This window comes from Myiozetetes cayanensis, unplaced genomic scaffold (assembly GCF_022539395.1).
Source record: "Myiozetetes cayanensis isolate MyiCay16 unplaced genomic scaffold, myiCay2020 scf16, whole genome shotgun sequence".
In the NCBI taxonomy this organism is placed as follows: domain Eukaryota; kingdom Metazoa; phylum Chordata; class Aves; order Passeriformes; family Tyrannidae; genus Myiozetetes; species Myiozetetes cayanensis.
Window position 1 is genome coordinate 9,681,676 of NW_026087270.1, and position 21,678 is coordinate 9,703,353.

General features: G+C 53.4%; 2 protein-coding genes across 8 annotated transcripts; one reads left to right on the top strand and one right to left on the bottom strand.

Moving 5' to 3' along the window:
- Positions 1-404: 404 nt before the first annotated feature.
- On the top strand, positions 405-7,231 carry ATXN1L (ataxin 1 like). Its single transcript, XM_050311585.1, is given in 3 exon segments — positions 405-452; positions 664-813; positions 816-7,231. Coding segments are annotated over 2 exon segments (2,058 nt in total). The 5' UTR covers positions 405-452; positions 664-773; the 3' UTR covers positions 2,834-7,231.
- Positions 7,232-9,006: 1,775 nt separating this feature from the next.
- ZNF821 (zinc finger protein 821) lies at positions 9,007-21,670 on the bottom strand. Of its 7 annotated transcripts, XM_050311586.1 has the most exons (10): positions 21,563-21,670; positions 21,140-21,291; positions 19,795-19,884; positions 17,590-17,780; positions 15,853-15,918; positions 12,931-13,056; positions 12,284-12,426; positions 11,637-11,741; positions 10,611-10,777; positions 9,007-9,911 (listed from the first exon to the last, which is right to left on the bottom strand). In XM_050311586.1, exons 4-10 carry the CDS (start codon positions 17,603-17,605, stop codon positions 9,257-9,259), a joined length of 1,278 nt encoding a protein of 425 aa, XP_050167543.1. In that variant the 5' UTR covers positions 17,606-17,780; positions 19,795-19,884; positions 21,140-21,291; positions 21,563-21,670; the 3' UTR covers positions 9,007-9,256. The 7 variants fall into 7 exon arrangements, with proteins under 7 accessions (XP_050167543.1, XP_050167546.1, XP_050167544.1 ...); XM_050311589.1 differs by lacking the exon at positions 15,853-15,918; XM_050311587.1 differs by lacking the exons at positions 15,853-15,918; positions 17,590-17,780.
- Between the last annotated feature and the right edge of the window lie 8 nt (positions 21,671-21,678).

Below are 21,678 nucleotides of genomic sequence, written 5' to 3' on the forward strand. Positions count from 1 at the left end.
CCGGGCAGCTATTCTGTCCGCCCTTCCAGGACCTTTTGTCACCGCAACGATCACCGAATGCCGAGAAACTGCCTTCTGCGGGGCTCCGGCCAGCAGCGCGAGCCCAGCGAGACACTGCGGGGGTGCGAGAAAGGGAGCGGGCCCCTTCAGAGCGCAGGTTCCCGCAGGTAAGCCGGGGGGTACCCGCGTGGGGCGCGGGCCCGACAGGCTCCGCACGGCGCTGCCGCCGGGCCCGCCTCGGGCCGACGCGGCCGGTTGCCACGGCAACGGCGCTGCGGCTGTCCCGTGACGTCATCCGGGCGCGGCGGCGGCAGGGCCCCCGCCGGCGGGTGAGGCGCTTCTGGAGCGTCGCGCGCGTCATCGCGGCGTGCCGCGTCATCGCCGCGCGCCGCGGGCTGGGAGGAGCCGGTGTGGGCACCGGGCGGGCCCCGGGCTGGACCGGGACATGGCGGGTGAGCCGCGGGCACCGGGCGGGTCCGCGGGGCCGGGCCGGGACGTGGCGGGTGAGCCGCCGGCACCGGGCGGGGCGGCAGCGCGGCCGGGGCTCCGGAGCCGGGGGTGGGGCGGTGACCGGGCTCGGGCGTCTCCCGTGCCCGGGATGCCGGCCGGGGCCGCCGCCGCTCCCGTGCGCGGGACTCACGGCTCCCTCTGTTCCTGGCGCAGGTGAGGCGGCGGCGGGCGGCGCGGATCCGGGAGCCCGCGCGGGGCAGCCCCGGCGGGTGCCCCCATGAAGGAGCGCGGCGGCCGGGGCAGCCGGGACACCGCGGGGCGCCATGAGAGCGGGCCACGAGCGGAGCCAGGAGTGCCTCCCGCCAAAAAGCGGGACCTTCCCGCCGCCAGCGCCGGCACCGAGGCGGGACGGGCGGGGGGCCCCCAGGGCTCGGGCTCGGGCCCGGAGTGGGCCCGGACGGCCGGGCCGGGTCCCGCCGCCCCCCGCTACACCCCTGGCGAGGCCCCCGAGGCGGCGGCGGGGCTGACGGTGGACCAGTACGGGATGCTCTACAAAGTGGCACCACCGCCTGCCACCTTCTCCCCCACGGGCCTGCACCCCGTGGTGAACGTGAGCCCGCTGTCCCCCGCCTTCAACGTGAGCTCACCCATCATCCAGCACCCGGGGGTGCCCTTCCCCCCCATCCACTACGCGCAGATCCCTCCGGCCTCCTTGCAGCTCATCGGGTCCCACTACACAGTGCCCTACGCCGTCCCCCCTGCCTTCCTGCCTAGTCCTCTCCTATCTCCTTCCACCAACCTCGCCGCCCCCCACGTCCCCCACTTTGTGCCATATGCCTCCCTGTTTGCGGAAGAAGCTGCTCCTTCCCCCCAGACTACCTCTCCCACCCACAGCTTCAACAAATCCGCCTCTGCAGCCTCTCCTGGGCAGGTGCAGCACCACTCTGTGCCCCAGCTGGACATGGCCCCGGGCAGGATTCCTGTTTATTATCAGATGTCCCGCCTCCCACCAGGGTATTCGGCCTACGAGGCACCTGCAGCAGGTGGGAGCCCAGTGTCTCCTCAGCAGGACAGTCAGCTGAGCTCAGAGGTGGCTGCAGCCAACGGTGGGCAGAGGCCCCTGGAGCAAAGTGTGGCCAGGAGGCCCAGCGAGGCCGTGGACTCTGCCAGCAGTGCAGCTGAGGACTGCCAGCCCCCGGGGGCTGCAGCAGGAGGTGTGGGTGACGGACAGTTCCTGCCAGGTTACCAGATGCTGGGAAGAGAGATCTCTGTGCCAGCTCACAGGAGCACCCCAGACGCTGATCTGGAGGTTCAGAGGGTGGTGGGAGTGTTGGCATCTCAGGATTATCATGTTCTGGCAGCCCCGAGGAAAGATGATCCGAGCCCTTTGAGCCTTTGCCATAATGTCTCTGATGGGCAGGAAGACATGCTGAGAAACACCATGGATAGGGCTGGGAACAGCCAGTCCCGGAGCCCATGTGGAATGTCCACCGAGGAGGCTGTTAGACAGAGACAGTTAACCAAAGGAATGGTGGTAGCCAATGGCAAGCCAGTCCTTGTTCCTGTTGGGTCTGAGCCCGTCAGGTCTTCCACTTCAGAAGCCCTGGTGAAGCAGAGCCCAGATGCACAGGCTCGAGGAAGTGTGCTGGAAAAGGAGCTGGCCCAGCTGCAGCCACCCAGCTCCTCCCAGCTGCCCTCTCACTTCATGAAAGGAGCCATCATCCAGCTGGCGACGGGAGAGCTGAAGCGGGTGGAGGATCTGCAGACTCAAGACTTTGTTCGCAGTGCAGAGGTGAGCGGGGGCCTGAAGATCGACTCCAGCACTGTGGTGGATATTCAGGAAAGCCAATGGCCTGGGCTTGTTACACTGCATTTTGTGGTTGGGGAGCAACAAAGTAAAGTGAGCATTGATGTGCCCCCGGAGCATCCCTTCTTTGTGTATGGCCAGGGCTGGTCCTCCTGCAGCCCGGGGCGGACTGCTCAGCTCTTCGCTTTGCCCTGTCACAGGCTGCAAGTGGGGGATGTCTGCATATCAATCAGTTTACAGAGCATGAATGGCAACTCTTCTTCTCAGGCCAACTCCCCTCTCACAGATCAGCTGGGATCTGCCAGGGAGAGATTGGAACGAACAGCTCAGGGGCTCCGAGAGCCACCTGACAGAGCTGCTGAAAGGAAGAGCCACACGGACAGGGACAGCGCGGCCCAGAGCGCTCGCGCAGAGCCCCCTCAGCCTGAGGCTGGCACTCAGCACAGCTGGACAGCCCCAGGCTTCCAAAGATACAGCATGCAGGCAGAGGAGCCTCGGCCCTCCCTGCTCCGTCCCTCTTTCATTCCCCAGGAGGTGAAGCTGTCTATCGAAGGGCGTTCGAATGCAGGGAAGTGATCCCCTGGAGGTGTGAGCTGGGGCAGCCCCGGCAGGTGAGCCTCCCCCTCAGGGGGAGGAATTGCACAGACTCTGTGACAGGTTCACCAGCAAGGCTGCTTTCTGCCCTGCAGGACTGGCTCTGTTCCAGTTCCGTGGCTGACCAGTCCCTCTTGGGGAGTCAGGAGGGCTCCAGTGCCTCAGGGAGCAGCGACAGGCTTAGCTGGGATGGGGAGCAGGGACGTGCTCGTGAGCATGCAATGAGAGCATTCCAGAGGCTGGAGGCTGGGGCTTTCTCCCACCTCCAGGGATAACTGACTCCCTGCAGGGCAGGGGCTGAGCATTCAGGACAGGTGGGGAGATGAGGAGGGCAGACACGGCTTAAGGTAGCAGATAAAATTGCTGAAGATTTTATTCCTCCTTTCTCGTGATGGGGAGAGACGGCTCCCCACTGGAGTCTGGGGGCTCTACTCCCAGTATCCCCTTTCTTCACACATGCACTTTAAAAGGACCGTTCACTGAGGGAGCTCTCGAGGGCAGGACGGAGGTGCTTCTCTGGTGGTTCTGATTAATGTCTCTTCCACTGAATCCAACTGCTCTTTCTTCTTGCAAAGAATGTACAGATTTGAATGATTCACGGAAATTCAAGAGGAAGGACCAAAAGGATGGGTTTGGGTGTAGGTGAATAGGGAACTTGACCACTTGGGATGGGACACGAGCTGGGAGACATTTAGTTTCCTGCTATAAAATACATTAAATTGTTTGCCACCAAATCAAATCTTTCTTCCCGTGCTAGTAACTTTAAAAAAAGATCCTGGGCTTATAAATTTGCGGAGTCTCTGCCTAGGGATGAATGAGGTTGAGGTTTTTTATCTGGTTGGATTTGGGAGCTTGATATTTTGTTGATTTGTATTTTTTTAAAGCTGGATTAAAATATGTCCAGCATTCTCCAGGAAAGGATGAAAACATCCTTTTTCTGTGAGAAGACTGAGGCTATTTTGTAATTAAGTCAGAAAAAAAAACATTCTGGATGGGTAATTCTTCCCTGCAGGCAGTTTCCTGAATAAGTTCTGGACAAGAGACAAGTGTTTGTGCATGTGCAGGCAAGGTACAAAGTTTCTGCTAAGTACACTATGATTTATGTAGGAGCTCTAAAAATATCACAGCATCACAGGGCATTTTGGGGTGGTTTTTTTTAGTTTTTCTGATTCACTTTGGAGTTCCTCTGTCGAACAACATGGTAAAATCAAGAGTAGTCTCTTTCATGGTGAGATTTAACACAATTGTGTATGAATACCTCATTGTGGTGATAACACTCTATTGAGTGAAGGCTCCTGTAGTTACACTAATCTGCCCTCTCTGATGGTGTATTATGACACCAGCTCCAACTGCTCAGCCAGGATAAAGAATGGTCACTGTTCTAGGGAGGAAAGAGTTTTCACTGACTTAACCTGGGTTAAGTATTCCTTGTGTTAAGGTGCCCATCTCTGTGCTAGGACCAGGCTTTGGAGGGGGCTTTCCTCAGTGTGCAGAGCCCTCATGTCCAGCATGCTGTTTCTGTCTCCCTGCTCTCATCTTCCTGAAGTTTCTGTCAGGTGTGCCTGACTGCTGGGGCACCGCTCCTCCCTGTCACAGAATGGTGTGTGTCAGCACCTCTTGCAGCGGTGCTGCCTGAGGGCTGTTCTGCACTCACTAGCAGTGTGTCCTGTAACGGGTTGGCTTCTACTGTGTGATGGGCAGGTGCTCTGCCTGGGTATCAGGCAAGTTAGAGAGCCTCCAGAATGTCCCTTCCATCCCGCTCCTGTTTTCCTAGCACATTGCTAGCTGTTTCTGTTGCCTTTGAAATGCCTGCACCTGGACAGACTCTCTTCAGGCCTTGGGTGGGATGTGCTAATCATGCCTTCAGTGTTTGTGCCTCATGGGGCTCTCCAGAGCGAGGGTGCTGCCTGTATCATGTGTAGCTGCTCCCAAATGACACACTACTTCGGATCTCATCAGCTGTATTTGAGATGTGTGAAGTCACGGTGATGCTGTCGGGTGAAGATTCTGCCTCCTCAGGTGCAGCATCTGCAGGAAAAGACGCTGTTTTCATAGCCCTGTTTGTCAGTGAAGTGTCCCCCTGGGCCCCCCCGTCACCTGGGGGTGTCACAGCTCCTGTTCACTGGACTCTCCTACACAAAGACCTCAACTAATGTTGGTAATCAGTACTTAATGCTCAGGATACCCGAGTTGTCTGTGGCCAGAGGCTGGAGACAGAGGAGCCCATGTTCTTGTGCATGTTCTTTGGTCGATGCACGCAGAGGAATTGAGAGCTGTGAAAGCTGAGGAAGGGATCTCACATACGTATGGCGTGTGAATGTAGAGGGGCTGGCCACACCATAGAGGGAATGTCTGAGCAGCTGAGGGTGCAGAGCCCCTCACGTGTGTGAACACAGGAGTCTGTCTGAGTGAGGATTTGGAGAGCCTGCCTTATCCCCTGTGTGTTACTGTGACTCCTCCCTGGTCTCAGCCACACTGTGCTGTGCTCTGAACGGGCAGCACAGATGACTGAGGCAAGATGCTGTGTGGCTAAAACAGCTTTGTACTGTAGAGAGCTGAAGGGCTGTGAAGGTGCTCACCCTCATTGTTTACCTGGCTGCTGACCTGGACTTTGGCTTGCTGCACCTCTGTTGAGTGCAGTCCTGAGCTCTGTGGAACAGGCCAGAGTGAACTGGACCTCAGTCCTTCCCAGACTCCCCGTCAGTCCCACTGTTGTGCATGTTTCAGCTGCCAGCTCCTCCCTGGTGGCAATGCTTTGGGGCACAGCCCAAAGCAGGCCACTGAGCCCTGGAGAATCTGTGCATCTGGCTGCTTGCCCCAAACGGTGGGCAAGAGGGGGTCCTCCTGCCCAGCTCAGCAGTACTGGTATCACTGGAACCTGTCCTTACAGGGCTGGTTGTGTGTCTCAGCGCTGCAGTGGTGGTTATGCTGATCACTGAGACTCTCCTGAGACAGGGAGGGTGTGAGATAGGCTCTGCTGCAGGCAGAAAGGCTGTGAATGAGCCCATGGAGGAGACTTTTATTTCTTGGGTTTACAGGGAAAGGAGGAGATAAAGCCAGGAAAATATTGTGGAGTGGAATGGTTACCTGGGCTTTTCTGCTGGCAGAGATGTGACAGACTTCTCAGAGAAATATGTTCCTGCTGCTATTGTGAAGGAGAGGAGAGCTGTGGTGTGTCCTGCCTGGAGGAGGAGGAGGCCTCCTGGTCCTGGTCTTACCCAGCTCACACTCTGTAGCAGGAGTCTGTGGGATGCAATACTGAGTGTCTGTTGCCATCTGTCCCATCCCATGGAACATTCCTTGGGTCAGCTGCCCAGCAGAGCCAGGCCTGTCATTCACAGCAGAGAGTGCTCATGCCTACGACTATGCAGAGGAAGCTCTGTCTGGAAGAGAGGAAGCTGCAGAGGGCCCCCTCTGCCTTCCCCTTCCAGCCGCTGAGCAGGTATAATGCACTTTTCACATTAAGTGTCCCTGTCCCCACCCCCACACTTGAAGTCACTTTGCCCCTTAGAGAACTAACAATCTTTGTTACTCAGAAAATATTGTTAAAGAAACTACAGCAGCTGGAGTAGCCCAAATGGTAGTTCCTGCCCGCAGCAGCACACGTGCCTTTCCCCAGCATCACTCACAACTGCTCCTTGTCTTTCAGGCTGTCCTAGGGCCTGACACTTTGCAGAAGCTGCTACGATGGCCACGAGTGCACATTCTGTACAGTTTGGCCCCGGATGTTCCATGTATGGCTTAAAAGGTTGATGGTCCAGGCCCTTGCACAGCTTTCACACCTGTCTGCGGAGGACAGGATTGCCCCTAAGGTCCTTCCAGGCTGCTGCTGCCAACGTGCCCCTGCACACTCGGGTTGTTTTCGGCTGTCATGGCACCTTAGCGCCAGGGAGGGCCTGCCCAGAGACAGACAGACAGACAGACAGAAGCAGGGGGGCCGGCTGGGCTGCCCTGAGGCAGGGAGGTGTTTGTAGATAAGTGCTGACCCCTCACTATAACCCCAGTATATGGCTGTATTAACATGTAACCGACGCAGTGTATCTAAAGCCTTAGAACTAGTCAGGTGCTCCCCTCCAACCCTGTCCCTGCCCCTTTCCTCCTACCTGATCTTTAACAAAGCATTAATAATTCTAAGGATAATCTCTATTTTGTTGTGCTTTTTTTGTAACTGTTTTAAATAAATCAATTTGTACTGTATATTTGTACTTTTGGTGAGATCCTTTCTCCTGTTTTACCATTTTAAGTCTGTACTTGGCTACACACAGATTGTATTTTTATTGTTAATGCTCTTATGAATATTGCATTTAACTTGTTGACTCTGTAAACACAGTATATATCTATATATATATATATATCTATATATAAACCAATAGCTTTTCCTTTGGTGTTTGAGACTTTTTGCTCATCTGTAGCATCAGTGATCATCAAGATGTGGCTTCTCTGGTCTTACACAGTGATCTGGAGACTAATGACAAGGGCAAGGTACGGGTTGTCTGACAGATGGATTATAAGCCATAATTTTGTCAGATACTTTTGTTTTATGTGGTCTCTCTTGAACCCCTTGGCATAAAGATGCCAGTGGTGTTGCAGGGAAAGTTCCAGCTGCAGGTTGCAGAGTGAAGGTACATCTCTACTGGGCAGGCAAAATTTATGAGGTAGAGCAAAAGCAAATATTGCCAAAAGCAAACTGGGTTTGAGTATGAAAATGGACAGAGGTAAGGAAAGAAGAGAGATCAGAGAACAAAGGAGGAGATGAACAAAGGAACATGGAATTGAACAGCTCCTTTCCAGATCTGGTGCCTTTTTCCAAAATAAGAGAGATGGGGATGGCTCCTGGATGTCAGTTCTACGTGATGAATTTCATGTTAAAACAGCTTCTGTGGGAGGAAACAAGATGTTGCAGTGGCATGTGGAGGAAACTAGCACTGAAAAGGTTCAGTGCTCTTTCCTAGCAGTGTCCCCAGGGCTGGCACTAGGGGTAGTTCATTATCACCAGAAAAATGCAACATAAATGCACTTTGAAGGCAACTTCTGTAAGTTTAACGAGGGCTTTAAGGGACTGCAATCAAAAGGTTTTTCAAAATGAAAAATGAGGGGGAAGTAGGGTTCTAAGTAGTCTGGTCAAAAGGTTTTGCTTCTTGTTTTAACTTTACTCTTCTGATCTCAAATAGGAGTCTTGTGGTCTCCATTTCTCTGCAAAGCAGAGAGACAGCCATCAGAGAGAAGACAGTAGCTCCCAGGGTGTTTGAACCAGTGTGTGACTCCAGATCTTCACTGGGAATGCTATGGAGCTAGTAGGAGTCTTCAAGCTACAAAACACAGAGGTGTGGCACACTGGTTGATGTTTGCAAACCACAAAGCTACACCACGCATTTTCAGATGCACATTCGTAAAGAAACCCAATAACAGAGAGTGTACTGCTTCTTTGCCCCTCATGAGTCCTTCTGTGCCACTGCGTTTTGCCTTTTCCGCATTCAAGATGCCTAGATTTAATTTCCATAGTTTAATAGTGGGAACATTTTCCTACAGGCATAGGCTATGGTCACATTTTGCCTCCAGTACACCGGTGCTGCTCTTGTGCTGGGGACCCCAGCACTGGACACAGGACTCCAGGTGTGGCCTCTGCAGTGCTGAATAAAGAAGAAAGCAAACCCATACAGTCCTAGAAACTGACCTGCTCTATCATTTGCTATTCAACCACTTCTTCCACTTGCAAACCTGAAATGCTGTTTAGGTGAAAATTAACTTATGAGTAAAGCAGCAAACTTGTCTGCTGTTTGCTTTCCCCAGCCAGCCTTTCTTTTACTGTTTTTATGGGGTATCTTACAACAGGAACTTAGTTTCCTCTTCATTTTTCCATGGCTGCTACTGCAAATAAGCACATAATATTAGTGTTAAGAAAAATGGTGTGCACAGCCATTTCCAGAAGACATCCTCCTTTCTTTCCTTGTTATGGGCACAAACTGCAAAGGCTTTATTCCTGAAGGACTTGTGGACTACCAAAGTCTTCAGCTCCTTAAATCATGCTGCAGTAAACAAGATCCCTTTTTAGTGAGGTGGGTTTCACCTGCAGCAGAACTGCTGCAGCCCAGACCCATATATGGGGCAAGGGTCCAATACCACGACAAAGCATGAAAGGTAAAGAAGGGGACCAATAAACGTGAACATTAATTTATTTTCCTTCTGTCACAGGCTGTGACTTGGCCCCCAGAGCAGACTGTATACTCAGAATCTGCTCCCACCAGATGGCAGACATCTCTCAGCTCTGTTCTCCTCCTGGGTTCAGAGGAGAAACAGAACAACCTGTCAGGGAAGGTCAGAGAGAGACCCCCAGCAGCCTGTGCAGAAGCCTGCTAGTGCACCTGGGGCAGGCACAGCAGAGGCAGCACCATTCGTGGCTGTGGTTTACTGCAGCGCGCTGTTGCTCTGCTCCTCAAAGGTCATTTTGCCCAGCAGCTGGCTCTCCAGCTCCACATTGCCCACTGGCAGCTGGAAAAAGTTCATCTCAGCTGCCAAAGCAGCCATGGCAGAGGGGTCCTGGCCAAACTGTGCCCGGAGCATCATGTCCATTTTCTCCAGGCGCCGCTTGAGCCTCTTGGCCTCGCGCTCCCGGATGAGCCGGGCCTGTCGCTTCTCGGGGGTCTCGTTGGCGCGTTTCAGGCGCATGGCCTCCCGGTCCCGCTGCAGCCGCCGCGCCCGCTGCTCGTCCGTCTCCTGCATGCGCTGCAGCCGCTTGGCTTCCCGGTCCCGCATGCGTCTCACTTCCCGCTCCTCGGGCGTCTCATTGTCCCGCCGGCTCTTCTTGGCCGTGCGCTCCCGCTCCAGGCGCTGCAGCCGCACCTCCAGGGGCTCGTTCTGCCGCCGCAGGGCCCACTTGCGCATGCCGGGGCTCTGCGCCTCCAGCAGCTTGCGGTACGCGGCGCAGTTGTTGCACACCAGCAGGATGCCCGCGGGGTACACGGGGGTGCGAAAGGCAACGTCCTTCCCCTCGGCGCCGGACGGGCCCTGGCTCTGCGGCGCCGGCAGCCGATCTGCACTGAGCACCTCCGGCAGCTTCTCACTGCAAAGCATAAGGAGCAGAATAAGAGACTCGGTGCTGTCAGCAGAGTCCCCATCTCAGAGTTCCCAGGGGCTTCCATGAACAGTGCTCCCACTACAGCCTATGGCAGAGGCCTCTGCTAAACCATTTGCCCACAGATACGTGTGAATATCTTCCAGGGTAGGAAGCGGGTGAGCCCAGAGCAGCATCTGGGTTGGAAGAGCGCAAGAGCAGGAATTAACCAGTGAACTGCTCCTCCCCATCATCTCTGGATTTTTCCTTTCAGCCCCATTCCGCTGGTCAGTGGATAATTTCCCACCAGGAAGGGCACAAAGAAATAACATTTTGGTCTCTGCCTGTATCCCTGCTTTGGAAATGATGAACCCACCTGGGCAGCGCAGCCCTGTGCTGACGGGTTGCTGGGTAAGGGAAGTGGTGTGCTGTTCTCTGGTGACTGGAGACCCCAGTGGTTCTTGCACCCCTCTAGCTCTGCACAGAGCTAAGGAGCACCCTTTTAGCACCACATCCCCTGGAGGTCTTTGCAGGGGATGCAGAGCTGCAGACAGGAAGGGATCAAGGGAATCTCACTCACTGGGGATGTTTAGCACTGTCCTACAGGCCTCAGTGTGTCCAGAGCCACAAGTTCTGAGTCATTTAAGGCAACCCACCTAATCTTTAATGTGGTGCTCTAGCCCACTCACCAGCCAGGGAGACCCTGACCTGTTGAAGGTGGCGTGGCTGGTGAAGCGTGCTCCACACACTGCACAGTTGGACAGCTGGTCCTCCGAGTGGATCAGGAGGTGCCTCCCAAGGGACCCCGGTGAGCTGAGGGCTCTGCCACACACAGGACACAGGTAGCTCTTGGCACTCACCACTGCTGCAGTGTGCTGCAAAACAACAACTCAGGTGTTAGTTACACACTGCCCAGCTCCCTGCCCAGTCCAAGGCACGCTCAAACCATTCTGTTCAGCCTCTTGGAATGGGAACCCTTTACCACTAAACCTCTGTCTGACAGCAACTAGATCAAGCTCAAGACATTTGGTGTGTCACAGGTCAAACAAGGAGGAAACCCTTCTACAGCTCCACTCCGGTGCAGGAGAAACCATTAAGGCCAAACACACATGGATCGTAAGACCTGACCCTTGTTTTCAGAAAGGCATTTGGGGAGCAGCTGGTCCTGGACAAAGCATGACTGGATTAAAGCAGGCAGGATGCTGGTGAGGAAGCACTTAGATGGAGGCAGCTGGTGCAGATAAGGGGCCAATTCAGTTCTGCTTCATTCCTTCTGTTACAGGCTTTGATGTGCTATGAAAAGAGCACTGACAACAAAACCTGAGATTCCACCACAGATTTCCTGCAAAACTGGAACCACGTAGAGGAAGAACAGCTATTCTTATGGATAATTACACGAACTGTAATGAAGTAAAAAATGAGTTATTAGGAGGAAGGTTTCTTATCTCACTGAATGATGTAAAAATTGCTTCCGTTTAATCTGAAGGAACTGTCTGGTTTTAGCCTGCAGTACTTGCAGAGACTGCCATGGGAGAGAGTTGTGTTTTTCAGATCTGCAGACTGGTGCCTTGCTAATTCTTTCCCCAGGACACCCTCTGGACACAGTTTACTGCTGTCAAGTTCAGTCACATCCTAGCTAGAAGCTCGGTTCTCTGATTGGAAAGACCAGAATAAAGTTACTCTGTGCTTTGGGCTGTTTCTGGACTTGGGGCTTCAGGCCAGAGACATCCCTACCTGGTACACATGAGCAATGAGCTGCTCTCTGCTTCCACACTCCAGCTGGCAGAGGGGACACTGTGACAGTCCCAGCATGGGGTCAGCGTTCAAACTCTCGGGCACCTACAGAGAGGAACAGCCACTTCAGTGAAAGGCACACAGCCTCCTCCACAGCCCCCCACCCTCCCTGAGCTCCGCCCAGGGCTGCTGCAAATCCAGTGTTGTGTGCCCAGTCCCATTGGAACTGCTTTGGGTTCCTGACATCTGCAACCTCCTTCACATAGCCTCTGAGCAAAACTCCTGCATCTCAGGGAGAAGAGGCAGAGGCCTCATGGCCTCCACTTGTACACAGGCTCTTGCCAGCACGGTGGCTCTGGAAGGCAGGGCCTGCTCTGGGGCAGGGGGAAGGAGAAGTCCATCGGAGAAAGGCACCAAAACTGAAGGAAGGGGACACACTCCATAAACATTTTGGCCAGTTTGTGCCTGCTGTCTCATACTCCTGGCAGCCCAAGAGCTATTCGTACCCTTTCCTCCTGCCAGGAGACGTTTGGAGGAGGTGGGAGGGAAAGAAAGATAAAGAACCATGATGGGGAGAGGAGGTGTTTACAGAGTACCCTTCTCCCTCCCTGGAGGCTACAGTGAGTGCAGAGCCAATACACACTTGCCTCATTTTCTCTCATCAGGGGGGTTCCAGCCATGGGTCGTTCTGCATTCTCTAATTCCTTCTTCACTTTCACCATTGAGCCATCCTCCTCGGATGTATGGGAAGAAACTTCATCCTGGGTCGTTTCCTCATCATCACTGCCACCTGAAACACGCAGAACAGTTATGCCAAGTTCAGGACCCTGAGGGCATTCATAGGCCTCAGGCTCTTAACTCATAGGTCTTAACTGTCTTGACCAGCATCACATGGTGACTCTACCCAACCCTCCAACCATGGACTCCATTTAAACTGAGTCTGGGGCACTTCAGTCCCTGAGCTGCTCTGCAGAGTCCCTGGGCATGGCCTCTTGTCCTGCCTTCCTCACTAATTGCCAGACTGTCAGCTGGACCTGCTGCCATTCCCTCCCTGCTCTGGTGAGATGGGACTGTGTCCCGGTGGTGAGGGCATTGCCCAGTCTGTGCTGTGCTGGTCCTTGGCTCTGGGCTTGTCTTCTCTCAGGACAAAGTCCTGCACAGGAGCCAAGGGCTGACATGGAGGAGGAGCTGGCTAAGATGGTTCTCAGAGTACCCCCCACACCCTGTAGCCTCATCTCTTCTCAGAGTCTCCCCAGTCCACTACCTTGCCGTTATTGGAAAGGGCAGAACTCACTGCTGCTGGAGTCGGGGTCTTGCAGCGGACGGATGGCTGGCCTTTGGTCCCCAAGAGCTCCAGGAAAGTTGTTTTTCATCATGGCTTGGCGGGCTTGCTCCTCCAGCCCTGCAAAGACTTGCTCCCCTGGCAGCCACAAGGACAAAGAGTCAGACTAGTGCTGTTCCATCGCGTTCACCACCACAGCTTGCCAAAAACACAACAGGCATAGGGCTGCTCACCTGCACCGTGCAGAACCTCTGGAGTCACCTCTTGGAAAGCACTTAGGTCACTTCTCTGCTTGCCTACCCTGCCACACCAGCCTCTGGCACCTGCTGGTGCAAGTCCAGTTCCTGGGTGTAGAACAGTCTCACTAGGGCAATGTCCAGCACTGGGCTGCCCCCTGCATATGCTGTATATGCCACTCCAGCCACAAAAAAACCTGTGAGGCCCCATATACCTGCCTTAGAAAGCCAGGCGGCTTTTGCTGCCAAGCTATCCACCAATATCCTACAGCACAGCTCTGGGCTGTGGGAAGCCCCTGGGGACTATGACAGGGGGATAATAGTGTATAGCTCTTCTAAATCATTAAGTCCTATTCCCTGCTATAACGGGCATCTTGCACAAAAATAGAACCTCCCTAAGTGCCTGGTACATCACCTGCCCTCCACAGTGATACCAAAACTAGGGGCTGTCCTTGGCATGCTCTGTCACCTCCTTTTGTCTCAGGAGAGATAAGGACAAGCTGTCCTTGCAGAAGGTGTTTGTGCTTGGAGCTGGTGTTCTCCTGTGCACACGATGGATGACTTGCTCCACTACCTTGCCTTGCCCAGGAATGGCTATCCCTAAAGTAAATCTCAGTGGCACTTAATGTGCTCAAACAGAAACCCAAGGGAGGGAACCCAGAGAGCTGAGATGCACGTTTAGGACAAAACAGCCTGTTCTGTTGCAAGCGCTGACCACTAGTACCTCAACTCAACAGTTGAAATGGCAAACACCTTGGAAGAAAGCAGTTATTTGTGCTTCTCTGAAAGAAAACCTTCAGCAATCCCCACTCAAGAGAACTTTCAGTTCCAGAGAATACCAATAAAAGGTAACCATTAATTTTCATATTCAAGCAAACAAATTACTTTGTTCCAGGTGTAATTGTGATTTACCTTTTTCAGTAGATGAGCTGGGAGGCCTGGAAAAGATGCTGAAGTTCCCAGCAGGCTGGCTTTTGGGTTGCATTTATCAACTAATTTGTAAGTGCTTAAGGACCCCTCAAAGCACAAATGCAAAAATGCCAAGGAAGATGCAGTGCATTTTTCAAATAAAATCAAAACACAGCTTTCAGAAGAAAATGTTGCTTTTTAGTACTGGGTCACAGCTGACATCAGTTTAACCAGGGAATTGAATTCTCTAAGAGAGCACCAGTCCTGTTACAAGGACAGGCACATTCCCACATGCTGAACTGTTCCAGTGTTGCTCTGTGGTCCCACTCCCTGCCTTTCCTGGGGCTTACCTCACCATTTTGGCAGGGCTTTAAAAAGCCATAATTTAGAGAAGATTTCAAAGACCTTCAGAAGTTTCACAGAGACTGTGGGAGAGGAGTTTTAGTTCCCAATGTCCCCATGGAGGTTTCCAAAAGCATTTGAAGGTTTTTATCATTCTGTTTCAGAAACGTGAGAAAGGTTTCTGTAGATGACTTGAGAACACAATCCATGCATCCGAGGAGAGGTGCTGAGAAGCACCCCAAGTCACCCAAAGCAACAGGAACCATCATGACTCCTGTGACACACGTAGCCCGTTCAGAAGCCATTCCAGCACCCAATGGTTTTCATGACCTGGAGTGGTGTTTTTATGTCTAGACCACAGCTTCATGTTGGTAGGATTGAAATACAGACTGTACAAGCAACAGACACCACAGAATCCCAGAGCCTCTCCAAGAAGCAGACACCCACAAACCACCAGGATAAAAGCCCAGAGACCAAAAAAGCATTGCAAGAGAATGGTGAAATGGTGAAATGAGGAAACCTGTAGAATGCAGGACAAATATAAAACTACGGTGGGAGATGTGCTACCTGTGACAAAGTTCCAAAAGAGGATTCCCAAACGCCACTGCAGCTGCTTGTAAAAGCAGTTATGTGTTTGTTTGCTTCCCTCTCTTCCCTTCCAGACAGATTACATTCCCACTGAGCAGCAGGCTGGAGTCCAAAGGCAGGCAGGTTGCTGCTCAGTTACACAAGCCATGCAATCGTCTGCAGGATTTAAGAGCTAGGATCTCTATCCAGGTGACAGAGGGAATTCCTCCCATCAGAAACACTGGTAAAAGTCACAGTAACCAAGAGCAATTGTGTGTGCCTGGGGCCTCTGCACAGCACTGTGCTCACAGCACAGAGCCCAGTGAGCATTGACTTAGCACAGTGCAGAGAACAGCCAGCTTAGAGCCAGCAATGCAAGCTGTTAACCAAACCCGTGCTGTTAGCAGGGATGCCCTCTGCATCCTCCACAGGCTGAATCTGAAAACATCACGGGATTGGGAAACGCAAACGTGTAAAAACGCTGTCTTCAGCTTGTACAAAATTTCTTATGTGTTATAAAAACAGCGTCCAAAAGAACTTAGCAAAGAGTGTCCTGCTCACCTATTGATGAACTAAGTCCTACGTTGATGAAGCCTTAGAGCTTTAATGTTTGATAGGTACAGGATTGTACTTTTGTTGTTTCTGCACACACATGCTCCCATACAGCCACTTACGCCCCTCCCTCCACCCCACTTTGGATTCACTTCCATTCATTTGGAAGAGGAGTAAGATAGGCAACAGCTTTAGGATCACTGCCATAAATAAAGGATGTTATGCTTAATAGTGAATTCACAGACTCTTCTCCAGAAGTTTCTTTATTAAATACAAAAAGGGCTGCAGGCTGACCACAACACCAAAACAAGTCACTGAAGTTGCTTACAAGCAGCTAGAGATGAGAGATCACACAAGTGCCTCTGCTTTGTATTCCATTCTCCTCTCCATACTCCTGTGAATGAGTGGGATACCAGGTGAGCAGCGGTGGAGGTAGGGGACAGCCCTGTGGTACTGTGCAACAGGGATAGGCATGACAGTTAGGGTCTGCTGGGTTATCAGCCCTGAGCCCTTCCCTTCTCCAACTGTATGAGTGCAGGACAACTCTCAGGTGTTCTGGAAAATAAACACACAAACAAACAACTCCCACCCCAAAATCCACAAAACAAAATCCAAAGGAACTGCATCATTCCCCTGCCTTCCTTCCTAAACAGAAAGGTCTCTCAGAGATGAGTCACTTTATTCCCCCCTTGTACATCAATTTTAAGTCCCTGTTCATGTAGGTCTTCTCTGTGTTCCTGGACCTGAAATTTGCAAGTCTTTCCACCACTGTGGATCTATTCCACCTGCCCCATGGCTATTCTGGGTTGTCCACACTGCTGTAGTGGTTACTGAAATGAAAAACAACACAATTGAAAGGGTTAACAATGGCAGCCCATGGAGCCCTTCAGAACCAAGGGTTTTGATGCAAGTAACATTTCTGCTTGGTTGAGAATGCTGGGTGTATCTTGCAAGATATGTTCTCTTCAAACTGGGAATATTATAGACAGCAGAATCCAAGGAAGACCAAAGAGCACAGAATGTGTGTGTGTCAGAGAGAGAGGGAAGCAAATAGAGGATTAATGGGATATTAGGACCATGATAAATAGAGCTCAGAAGTAGGAATTAATCTGACTAACAGAAGCTGTTCTCCAGAGTTCTAAAATAAGCATCAGTTGCAGAGGGCACAAGCAACAGAAAGCAAAGCAGCTCGTGGACAGCAGGGAGAGAGAAGTGCACGCTAACACCAGCAGCAAATTCTGGCAAGCACAAAGACAGCAAGTGGTCCACGACTGATGGGGTGACAGCGCAGCAACGGATGGGCTTGAATGCAAGAGCAGATGAATTGCTTAGAGATTTTTTATACTTTTCTACTTCAGACTCTGGGAGACAATAAAGACCAAATTGAATCAATTAAGGTATCTCCACAGAAACAACCTAACTGTATTCTATTTTTCAGTAAATATATTCCACTGTTACCGTTCTCTTTTTTAGCACTTTGTCAAGTGTGTTTTTCATGCACCACATGGCAAAATAAAATTAAATTATCAAGAGCCAATTATGTGCTGCAGGGAAAATTACTACAATTAAAACTGTAGGACTGGCCACCATGCACAATAAGACTTTTGGGATAACAGTAATTTTTATCATTGTTTTACCATTGCTTCAGTATTATTTTGAATTTCCTTACACATCAACCTCCACTTAAAACTCTTTTGACTTGTAACACAATCTCCTAGCTGTTCTCTCTGCATGCCAAACAAAACGATCCTGTGCTAAGTGAGGACAGCAAACCATTTTGTGAGAGCAAGGTGAAATGAGAGCCATGCCAAGCCTGGAAAGTAACCCTGGAAAGAGGAAGCACCAAGCAAGCCAGGGAGAGATCTGCAGCTGTCACTTGCCCTGTGAGTCCAAGAAGAGAACATGGAGTAGCCATGCAAGGAAGAAGTAGGCACCATCCTCTCATTAAATTTGTCCAGTCAGATATTCACAGTTGTATTTATGCAAATCCAAAAAGCACTTCCCCAGCCCCAGAGCCTGCCAAATCAGATCCCAGCTGCAGACAACTGTGTAAAAAGCTGCATACCTGCTGTCCCTTTCATTCCTCTCCTCCCAACCACTGCAGTCCCTGTGAAGAAGTCCCAGTAACGTGTCTGCTATGTCTCAGCCTGACTCCTCATTCTGCTGGCTCACCCCGTTCTTGGAGCCGATGCTCTCTCCGATTATCCTCGTCAGGGCACTGCACGGCATTTCTGGGCCCTCCAGACACACAGCGGGCTAGGTAGACAGAGAAGTCCCAACGATTTCGTGGTGTTCATCATAAGACAGACAAGATTTTCCATCCCAAGGTGGAGACATCATCACTGACATGTTTCTGGTATCTTTCGGTCCCTTTATTTTCTTGTGGTCCTACTTGCTGCTCCTGATGGCTCCTGCTGACTAGTTGCTCTGTGGCAACGTACTGCATGTAAAGGACGTGAACAGGTCCCAGAATTCCTCTCCATGGCATACCTGATGCCATAACCTCAACCTCATGCCCACTGGTAGAGTGTTTGTCAGGCAGCTTCTCCCAAGACCAAGACTGGAGATACAATCACTTGTATTGTAGATAGAAAAGCAATGTTCACTATGAAAACAGTGCACAGCTGAACTCTGTGATAGAGTTTTATATATAACAGTACAAGCTTCTGAAGAACATAACCCTTACACTGTGGAGTGCAGAAAAGTGCCCACCTAAACACCATGGAAGCTGTACCTGCACCACTGGAGCTGCTGTAGCCCTTGGTTTCCATATTCAAGAAAAGCCCCAATTCTGCCCCCAGGGAGACAGCTGAAGTGCATGCCTGATATAAACCTGAGCTCAATGGCAGTACTACTACCTGGGCACTCTCAGAAGCAAAAATATGTGGACATAAGGCATGTTATTGGCATCACAGGACAAAATACAGGACATTCCAGATTTCTCTAAGGAAAACAACTCCAAAGTCATTAACGCAGTATCAGGCAAATCACAACTATACTCTGCCCACTGTGGAACCCAGCGCCCAGAAGCAGGAATCAGAGAGCACAGGGCAGTGCAGATGCCACAAGCCACACCCCGAGACCCTCACGATGGTCACCAAGGACAGCCTGGTCGGCTCTCCGGAGCTGAGTGGCTGGTGTGGCTGCAAGTCCCAGAGAGAGGCAATTCTTCCCAGTGCACTCACTGAGTGCGCAAGGTGTGAGGCTCCAACAGTGTTTCCTCACACAGAGAGCAGCATGCACAGATCCCTGCTGTGTACCCGTGCACGGAGGCAGCACACAGACATGCAAGCCAGCAGCACCAGCAGTGAGGCAGTGTTAGGGCTGCAGCGCTCAGCTCTGTCTCATATTCCTGACAGCTACTGCAGCTAGCAGTATCCAGGGCCCTCTAAGCAGCCTTGCTCTCATGGGCCTACAGAAATGAAAGAACAACTTGTTTTCCTCATTCCAGCCCAAACTCCAAGCATGCCTCCAGCCACAAACCCGGGTATGAACAAGGGCATAGCTCTAGGCCCCTCAACTTCCCTCTGCTACCACTAGTCAAAGAAAAGCCATACATGTGCAGTTTCCCCCCTGCAGCCAAACCTCCATCCTTGTCTCCCAGCTGCACTGACACCTGGCTATAGTCTGCGCACAAAAGTGCTAATGTACAGCATCTTCAGCCCGTCAAACAAATGTTCAGGTCTTGGCAAGGTTGGAGAAACAAAGATCTGTCCTACCAGCTCAGCTCAAGAATGATCTGGTAGACAGTATTTGTCTATCCCGTGAATTACTTGACCACCACCCACTCCCTGACAGGAAAGAGCAAATGGCTTTATTTAATTATCTAGTAGGAAACTGGGGTACAGTGAGCTTAAGTAACATGCCCAAGGCCAGTCAGCTCAGTCTGGTAGGACGAAGATCAAAACCCGGGACTTGCTGGCTTTCAGCCACATGCCCAAAGCACCTTGCCTACAACCTCCTTTGCTATCCAAGACAGGCCAGAGCCCTAAGTCATATTCCAACTCACGCTTATGACACAAGGCCCTGCACATACAAACCTACCTCTACAGCATTAGCTGTTTGCTCAAGCCTATCCCTGTCGTGCCACGCCAGGGCACAGCCAGCTCCCCTGACACACAGAGCTCAGTTTCTCTTCTTACGCTCCCTAAGACAAAATGTGAGTAGCCACCGTTCCCCGCAACCTGTACCTTCCCGTCATTCCCATCCTCCCTATCTCACTCCACAATCCAGACAGAGGTCCCACACTGCTGTGTAACATCATACTCACAGTGAACTTTGTTAGGAGTGGTCTGTTTCCGACGGGACATGTTTCCCTGACCTGGGAGCAGAGTGTTCCTCCCGTCAGCAGAGGGCTCACCTGAGAAGAGAAGATCCTGTCACACACTTCACTGGAACCTTCCGAGTCTCTGGCCAAGCTCAGGTGGTTGTCCCAGCGTCACTCTCCACCTTCTGCCTAGGGGGCTCGTTCTGCATCACCACAGCTGGATTTTGTGCCAGCATCCAACACGATCCACAAGCATTTCACAAGTCACCATGCACGGGCAGTCCTATCCAGTTCTCAGGCAAAGGTTTAAGCAATCCTGACACGCTCCCCCAAACTGAGTGCCCCCTTCAAGAGTGACTGCAACCTCAGTCCCAACACCCTTCTCCCTCCTGTCCATTCCTGCAGCTTCATCATCGAATGCTTGTCCTCAGACTGACAGAGGAAGGTGACAATCCCAGCAGTCCCCTTGGACAGACAGACAAAAGGAGGATCCGAGCCCTTCCCCACAAGACAGATGGTCACAGGGATCCCATCAGCCTCCTCAGAAAGGTGGACACAGAGATCCTGTCAGCCTTTCACTGACACACTCACAAAGATCCCGTCAGTCCCTCACCGACTGATGGACACAGGGAACCCATCAGCCTCAGACAGACAGACAAAGGATCCTGTCAGCCTCTCGCTGACAGACTGACATAGGGGTCCCGTCAGCCGCCTCAGATGGATGAACACGGGGATCCCGTCAGCCTCCCCAGACAGCGGGATGCAGACGGCAGTCCCAGGACACGGGAAGCGGCAGGAGGAATCGGGCCCGCAAGCGGCCGGACACACAGACAAAGGGACGCGGCTTCCCTGGCACTGGGACGGACCGCCGAGGGTCCCGGCCCGGCAGCCCCGACAGACAGACCGGCCCCGGCAGCGGGGGGGCCGCCGCGGGGCCCGTCCCGCCCCTCGCGGGCGGCAGCGCCGGCCCGGCCGCCTTACCCGGTCCCGCCGCAGGCGCCGGGAGCCACGGACAGACAAAGGGCAGCGGACAGACGGACGGGCAAGATGGCGGCGCCGCTGGAGCGCGCGGCGCGGGCACGGGCGCGGGCACGGGCACGGGAGCAACAGCCCGGCACGGCACCGGGACAGCCCGGCACGGCACCGGGACAGCCCGGCACGGCACCGGGACAGCTCGGCACGGCACCGGGACAGCCCGGCACGGCACCGGGACAGCCCGGCACGGGCACCGGGACAGCCCGGCACGGCACCGGGACACACTGGGAGCCCCAGCCCAGCGCCGTCCTGGCTGTCACCGACTCGCCCGCAGACCTCAGGTGCCGGTTTTTCATTAGCTGAAGCGTCTCACCTGTTTGCCATTGATCCGCCCCAGCCCGCGGCTCCCGGCCGCCCGAGGGAGCTCATCCGTGCCCGCGGTGGGGCTCCCTTGCCCCGGCCGCCTCCGCCGGCAGCTCACCGGGAGCGCCCGTGCCGCCCCGGCTCACCGGGATCTCGCGTACCCTGCAAGGCCAAAACCCACGGGTTTAGTATTAACCCGGACCCACCGCGCGCGTTGTGAACTGGTGCTCCCACCGAGAGCTGAACCACCCCTCCCCGCCGGCTCGGGGCGCCTCCCCTCGCAGGCCGCCGAGCGCCGCCGCCGCGGGCCCGCTCATCCTGGGGCTGCGGCACCGGGCCCGGGACCAGGCTGAACCTCGGCCCGACCCTCCCTTACGGTGGCACTAGCGCCGTGTGACCCTCAGAGAACCGAGGACGCCCCGGCCCCGCTCACCATCCGCGGCCGGGGCACGGCGCGGCAGCCACGGGCGGAACACCGCACTGCCGGAACCGCCGCGCCGGGGGCGGGCACCACCGGGGCCTATCGGGCGTGACACCATAGAGCCGCGC

Coding starts and splice junctions, on each gene's coding strand:
- ZNF821 (XM_050311592.1), bottom strand. CDS start 13,365: ATGGGGCCTCACAGGTTTTTTTGTGGCTGGAGTGGCATATACAGCATA. Junction 12,427..12,930: donor AGACCCCGACTCCAGCAGCA/GTGAGTTCTGCC, acceptor TGCGTGTTTCAG/GTGGCAGTGATGATGAGGAA. Junction 9,912..10,610: donor AGCCACGCCACCTTCAACAG/GTCAGGGTCTCC, acceptor TATGCTTTGCAG/TGAGAAGCTGCCGGAGGTGC.